This window comes from Mercenaria mercenaria, unplaced genomic scaffold, assembly GCF_021730395.1.
Source record: "Mercenaria mercenaria strain notata unplaced genomic scaffold, MADL_Memer_1 contig_3670, whole genome shotgun sequence".
In the NCBI taxonomy this organism is placed as follows: domain Eukaryota; kingdom Metazoa; phylum Mollusca; class Bivalvia; order Venerida; family Veneridae; genus Mercenaria; species Mercenaria mercenaria.
Genome location: NW_026461832.1, coordinates 53,989 through 62,062, shown reverse-complemented (window position 1 = coordinate 62,062; position 8,074 = coordinate 53,989). Strand labels below are relative to the sequence as shown.

The 8,074-nt window shown below is 34.9% G+C and overlaps 1 protein-coding gene across 1 annotated transcript; it reads right to left on the bottom strand.

Moving 5' to 3' along the window:
• Positions 1-968: 968 nt before the first annotated feature.
• Positions 969-7,624, bottom strand: LOC128553279 (D-aspartate oxidase-like; the record flags this gene model as incomplete). The annotated part of the gene is made up of 4 exons (XM_053534410.1): positions 7,380-7,624; positions 1,887-2,010; positions 1,287-1,372; positions 969-1,034 (listed from the first exon to the last, which is right to left on the bottom strand). Coding segments are annotated over exons 1-4 (473 nt in total), but the record flags the coding sequence as incomplete, so codon positions are not given.
• Between the last annotated feature and the right edge of the window lie 450 nt (positions 7,625-8,074).

Sequence of the window (8,074 nt, the reverse complement as noted above, 5' to 3'; positions counted from 1 at the left end):
TAAGGAATAAGGTAGCTTAAAAAATACAGATGAACGTAAACAAGAATCGAAAGATACATAGTATGTCTTGTTTTGTGAGAACAGCAATAATTTTGTACACCTGGCGGTGATTGTTTAATGAAATGAATAGATTATTCGTTCTTTTGTTCCTTGATAAAACGAGACTGTGTACTGGACTGAATGTGCGCAATCTTATTGTACTTCTAAATGAATAAAGATAAATAAATATGCATTGTTTCATGTTTACAGATGACGATTAAGAATACGCAATGTTTACGGATTAAAATTAAAGATGTTTATAAATTACGCAATATTTGGGGATTAGAGTTACGCAATGTTTACGATTACGTAAGGCTACACAGCTCCGGCTCCGGCTCCAACTCCCTCCTCATGCTCCAGCTCTTTCAAAACCAGTACCCCCTACATTTTCCATACTACTCATATCATCCTTTACATATTTACTGGTATATCAAATTCTTTAATCTCAAATATATGAAAGGCAAGTGTGCCTTGCTAATTATAAAATTCTAAATTCTAAATGCAAAATACAGAAACTCTGTTTTAAAAGAGTTCTTTAGAAAAGAGACAAAGTTATATACTGAAGGTCAATGACACGATGTATTTGTCTATTTCGGCAGCACTACGCGATTTTGAAATCTTGGTTGAAATAATAGCTAAGCATTGATCACATTTTGCATTGAACAATGAGCATTTGACATTTCAAATTTGGCAATGGTCTTTCATACAAATAAGATTATGAGCCTTCTCACATCGCAAATGTATCCTCTTATATAAGCGTACGATAACGTCTTATAATGTGCGACCTCAATGATTAGAAATAAATATGGTAAATACGTGCTGTTTTAGCCTAAATGGCACAATTTGTATCATCTGGCTTTATGCATGACAGTATTTCACACTTCAATACATCTCGATAGGTTAAACTAAGTCATCAAAAAAGTTCATACCTTTGTTGAAGCCATATCAAGTATTTCCTCTGGTCCAAAGCAATAGTTATTACCTTGAAACCAAATCTTTAAAAAATTAAGAATTAGTGAACATTAAAACAGTACAATAAGATATACATGAAGGATTAGATAGAACAAAATTAATGTGAACAATACTTCCAGTGTAAAAATAGAAACATAAACAATAATGCTTGTTTTCTTCTCATACTGAACTTTAATAGACTAAACAATAGATACACCGGGTTTATTAAGAGGAATCTAATGAAATTTGTCAAGGAGTTTGCTCTGTGTAACGCAGTAAATATTCATCTAACTTACTTGTAATGTGGTAAAAATCCAAAGTCTTCCATTTCTTTATCAGACAGTCTCTCATATTGAAATACAAATTCTTTATAAAGAGCATTCTAAAAAAATAAAGGGAAAATATATACATGTATAATACTCCACTAAGCAGAGCGTGTAAAGAAAAATAGCAGAGAGATAATCAAGTGTAATATTGTATATTGTATGCTTCGTTTTTCTAAGATTTTGTTAAATCATGAAGCAGAATCAGACTGAAACCCTGTCATTGTCATTGCTCACAATAAACCAATCAAGCGAAAATTGATTGAAAACCCACTTTTCTAACCTTTAGCCAGTCTAGTTTGTTTTTGGATAAATATATATAAAACTTAATATTGAACTATTGCATTTCGTAAATTCAAAAGCGCAAAACAAGGTAAATTTCGTACTGTAAATATGAATGTATTTAAGTATTTATTCTTTGTTGCAATCAAGTGAATGACAGTATGCCATCACTTCCGGTTCACGTGGCAGTTTTCAATTAATTCCGAGGAACACGAAAACTGTGCGTCGTAAGTACTTGTTTCTAAGAAAGCGGTAAAGCAAAATGGACAAATACGAACAAGCTTCACAAACCTGATAACGTTCCAAGTTACCGTTACAAAGCTGATAGCCACTTGATATAATTGCACCACAGTTTCCGGCCTCTAGTCCTGTTGCAAGGCTTGCGTAAAATTTCCAAGAATCGGCGCACCATTTCCTGTTGACGATTAGTGCTGATGGCAATCAAACATAGTATTGCTACCATGTTATGACGTCAATGTTATTACAGAACAATAACATAATGCTACAAAGTTCCAAACTTATGTTGGCATACAATGTTTATGAATTTGTGTTCGCTAAAACCTTTCAAGGCTTGTGTCTACTTATGTTATATTTAGAAAATAAATATATATACCTACAGAAAGACAGAAAGACAAAAGCGATTAGAATATCCAGGTTTTGACCTAGGATTACAGCTAGTGGTGGTAGACCCCTTGCATTCACACGTTTAACTGTGCACTATTCCCAGTTTAAGGAACTGTGTCAAAGATTTTCGGTTTCGGTTTTCAAATTAGATTTAAACCCATATGTATACAACGACATGGGGTAATACACAATTAACCATGCAAAACAGATCATATAAATAATTTGAAAACTGATGTAAAAAAAAACCGTGACTCCACCAAGCAAGAAATACTGTATAACATGCAATCTGATTAAAATCATCTCCAGTTAACGCTACACACTGGATCTGATGACAAGCGTTTGAGACGCACCTTCACCAATCAGATCCTTGTTTTCAACATTTTGAAAGTAGAAGTTTAAAAACATCTATATTTAACCTGGGATTTCGGTTTTTGGTGCGGTGCTTTGCTCCGCCTCCAATGGAATTAGAGACGGAAAAATGAAAATCACTGCACTTGTTAGTGCAAAACGGCAAATTGCATCCAGATTCTACATCCTCTGAAAAATAAGTGCAGCTAAAACAAAGCGCTTGAACATGGCCTATTTACGGCTATTTTTAGAAACCAAATAACTTATTGCAATAGCAGCGATCGCTATCGACGGTGCTTTGCTCCGCCTCCAATGGAATTAGAGACGGGAAAATGAAAATCACTGCACTTGTTAGTGCAAAACGGCAAATTGCATCCAGATTCTACATCCTCTGAAAAATAAGTGCAGCTACAACAAAGCGCGTGAACATGGCCTATTTACGGCTATTTTTAGAAACCAAATAACTTATTGCAATAGCAGCGATCGCTATCGACGTCATCTATACACACTATCTCAATAGTAGGACAAACACAATTGAAGCTTCTTAAGAACTATTCTTAATAAAATTAAAGGAAACCGATGTTCCAAGGGCGAAGTTTCGCATAAATAATATAAATGAACATTCAGTATTTGAGCTGAAACATTGGCTTGAATGGCGGGGATTATCTACCAGTGGAAATAAACCGGAAATTGTTTGTGAAAACAGAAAAGGTTCGTAAAGTATAACGTCACTTTATGCATCGATACATCATCTGTAATTTGTTTATATACTGCAAACACATACTTAGTTTGCACAATATGTTTTCCTCTTATGAAAATAGCATTAATGTGTAGCCTGCATGTGAACATACTTGTAAACGCCGTTATATTGATTAGTTTTATTACATGCATGCTAGGGATCTGGTATTTCAAGCGGACCTGGGGTCTAGGCCTAGGGTTCCGGAAATTAGTATACTTGTACTGTTATGTACTACGTTACCAATGTATAGACGATATCTTAGTAGAGAGTCGCGTGATCTTATCAAGGTAAACATGCCAAGGGGATTATCAGCTGAGTTCTCAGTGCAGTTACATTCTATTGAAATACTCATCTGCAGGATACTAATAATTCGGATCCCCTGCATTGTTAATTATCAATGCCATTCTCCTTCTAGCCAGTCTATTGCTATTGTAAATAATGCCTAGGTTTCAGCTGCAGTTTATCTGTTTACCTAGAACAGGGCCACGTGACTCTTCGTGGATATGGTCTGTATGATAATTGCTGGGGAAAAGCTATAATTTATTGTCATAAAATTGCCATTATGACGCAGTTTTGTTAAATGTTTTTGTAAACAGCTCTCACTCAGGTTGGAGACATTAGTCACTGTTAAAAATAAGTCTATCAGTAAAAAGAATTCATCAATCCAAGTCTTAAATACTCAAGAAAATTATAAGTTTATTTTTTTTAATCCTTCGTCTCGAGGGAAATAAAAAATGCGAAATAAATTTTGTTACCGGTCTTGTTACCTGTACATATATTTTTATTTGATGTCAATCAAAATTGAACCATTTGACCGAACAAGTTATTGATGAAAAAAGGAGCAGTACTTCAATTAAAATACATTCTTATATAGAATTCCATAATAATAAGTTTCAAAATAATGTTAATGATTTCTTATGAAAAGTGTAACTAAATTAACTACTTTTCATTTTCATTTTGCATAGATGTTTGGAAAGACATTGTCATTTCTGTTGACAAGGGAAGGTGGTACGAGCAGAAAGTACGAGACATTTAACAGACTGTGAGAAAGGAGCCAACGACCATTCCAGTTCTTCCAATAACAGGCTGGAAGAAATTTCCAAGTCATGATTATTCCAAAGCGCTTTTGTTACGGAAGGATATACGAGCATATACGGGAAAAGTGAATGTTTTTGTTAAACAATCTGACAGTAAAAATAATGAGAACTTAAAACATGAGTTGCATGAAAGCTTTTTAAATACGAAAAACAATTATGTACTACATGTATAAATTTACTGTACTATGTAAAATAAACTGCATTTAACAGCATTTTGTTTGTTTTAATAAGCCAAGAAAACAAGCTAATTATTTTGAAATATAAAACGATTACTAATACAGATGGTCAGATGCTAAGTCATGGGACATAAAGACACGATCAATTTACTGGAAGCCGCCATATTAGAAGGAAGCTTAAACGTGTTGCGTTGTCATACAACCGGGCATAATTTGCAGTGCGGCGCTGTCGCAAGTTTCGCACAGATCTTTTAAAAGATGAATTTCTTTTTTAGACAGATCTTGAGTTTCTTCACAGAAGTGCTTATTATACCCCCACAAACGAAGTTTGGAGGACATAGAAAAACGACCTTGTCGGTCTGTCGACCGTAAGTCTGTCGGTTGGTCCGTTGGTTTTCATGGTTTCCGGACAATAACTCATGAAAGGCTTGACAGATTTCAATAAATTTTGGTACGTAACATCATAAAATACAGGTCATATCTGACTTTGAGGTCAGTATGTCAAAGGTCAAGGTCACAATGACCGGGAACAGTTAAACGTTTTCCGGATGATAAATTGAGAATGTTTGTGTCTAGGATCATAAATTTTGGTACACAGGTGTAACATCATAAAATACAGGTCAAGTTTGACTTTGAGGTCAGTAGATCAAAGGTCAATATCACAATGGCCTGGAAAAGTTACACGGTTTCCGGATTATAATTTGAGAATGCTTGTCCCAAGGATCATAAATTTTGGTACACAGATGTAACATCATAAAATACAGGTCATGTTTGACTTTGAGGACAGCATGTCAACGGTCAAGGTCACAAGGACCTGGAACAGTTAAACGGTTTCCGGATGATAACTTGAGAACGCTTAGGCCTAGGTTCATCAAAGTTGATAGGGTGGTTAGTCATGACCAGCAAATAAACCCTACAGATTATGAGGTCAGTAGGTCAAAGATCAAGGTCACAGTGACCTGAAACAGTTAAACCATTTCCGGAGAGTAACTTCAGAACGCTTGGGCTTAGGATCACGAAACTTAATAGAGAGGTTGATAAAGACCAGCAGATGACTCCTATTGATTTTGAGGTCAGTAGGTCAAAGGGCAAGGTCTTATTGACCCAGAACAGTAGAACTTTTTGTCAGGGTTGACAGATTTAAGTCATTTTTGATACACTAGTGTAACATTATCAAATCAGGACAAGTTCGACTTTGACACTGTCTTACTTCTGTGACAAGATCGTATTGTGGGGGTAAAATTCGTCACTCTAGTGACAGCTCTAGTTTATTTAGCAAAGTTGGTCTGGCGCTATTTCTGTTTTCTGATAGACGCGTCCATTTACTTTTGAGATATCCGTAAGAGCACACTAACATCTCTGAAGCTGAAATGGTTTAGCTGTTATCAAAGGAATCTGAAAAAACTTTCAAAAAAAAATCTAAATAAAGGAAACAAAATCACTACTAATAAACATCGCATTTTTCACATGAGAACCAATCTCTTTGGGTACGAAACTGCCTATGAAGAGTGTTCAAGGGCATGTACTCTGATCGACTTCTGTGGCTGTTGCACGAAATATAATGCTAGCAATGCAGGAAAAGAGTGATTGAATTCGATTTTTTGAACCCTGAAAATTTCTTGAGAAGTCCTTGAATATTTGTGGGGTGGGGGGGGGGGGGGGGGGGGGGTTGGGGCTATAATTTGTATGAACCATTTACCATGTTATACAAATACAGCTGAAATGCACCGCCCCATTAGTACTTTCAGTGCTTTGATTGATATATGTGAATACTAGAAGTATCACATTTGGGTTTATAGATCTAATAAAAAAGCTTATAGAAACACAAGAGAAATAATTGTTTGTCTTATTTTATCCATTCAAAATAAAAAAGCGTTTGTAGGGGTACCGGAGGTAAAGTGCCTTAAATTTAATCATCGATAAGTACGTGTTCCTCTGTGGTGTACTGGTGAAAAAAGCAGGAAAATATTTATTGCCGCGGCGGTCCGGGTTCAATTCACGACTCGGGCGTGATTTTCTTTTGATTTCCTTTTTTTTAAAAGATAGTTTAAAAACAAAATCTCATGTTCTTACGTTCATAATATCATGAAACTTTTATTCTAAAGATACTCTATTTTAGCCAAAGTCTGAGTCCAGTCCCTTTTAGCCTTGTTGAAACGACTCGTCTGGTTGGTTCAAATAAAATAAGATTGGTGGGAATAAAAAAGCAATATTAGAAATCCAATTATACAACAGATGAATTAGTCAGATTGCATAAAATGTAGTGAAACTTTGGTAAGTTATTGTATTCCATTTAGTAAACTATATCTTTTGTAGTCATCAGCTCTATATTTAATTTTGTCCGATATATATCTTTTTCATATTTAAAAGACCTTTCCAAAAATATATAGGTATAAATAGTTTCTAAATATAGCACATGCTACAAACCATTGGAGATTTTAGTAAAGAAAATTTCATAAAGCGTTACACTGCACCTCGTAATGACACTCGGCTTTGTCCGTGTATTTACGTATTCTCGTTATGCAATCGGAATTCTTCGGATATGTATATAGAACAATGTGCAAAATGCTTCCGAAATAGCCAGGGAATGCCGAAATCGCACATAGAGAATTTTTTATTTACCATTTGTCATATCAGGTTGAATACCTTACATACTACTGCTGCTAAACACTAAAATGTTACCATTTTACAAAATACATTTGTAAATAAGCTTTACGTTAACAAAAACAGTTTCATATTTCTGATATTTAAGATCAATGTTCATTAAAACGATATCAGATATTGCATAGAAAAATCTTGCCTCAATTTTTCAACGTCTGATCCATCTTGAGTTTGTGAGGTCGGGATAAACAGTCCGCCAGAACCATAGCTTGTTGTGCCTTCATAAAAGTTATCCGCGATAACTTTAACACATGCATTAGGTATGCTACTTTGTATATTTACTGCAGTTGATAATCCGACTACCCCAGCCCCTAAAACTATAATATTTACACCCATACTTTATTAATAGCAAACCACAACACTTCTTACTTTAAATGGGTTAAATAGTATTTAGGCCTGATAACGAATACAGTTTACACATGCAATTGAACATGCAGTTACATAGTGAAATAGGCTCTTATCTTGACTTTGTGTTATCGTCATACCTTAACACTAGTAATGCTAATAAGGAGTTATGTTTTATTCGTTATAAAAATGCGTTTGGACGAATTTTTTTAAAAGAAATGGAATGAACATCAAAAACTTGAATAAAGAAAGTGCTGTGTACATTTTGTACAAATAAAACCTCTGTTTGTAAAATCGGCCATCTGACTGCCATGTCGCAGGGACTTAAAGAGAAGGACTGCACCTCCGAAACTTTATACAAGTCTTCCTTTTGGTTCACTAGCAGTGATGTCCGAAAGCTTATATTGCATAAAGCGTTTTAAGGCTGGTCAGTTTAACTTTTGGGGTTGAAGTAATTCCAGCATAAACTTCTGGTGTGAAATACGTAGT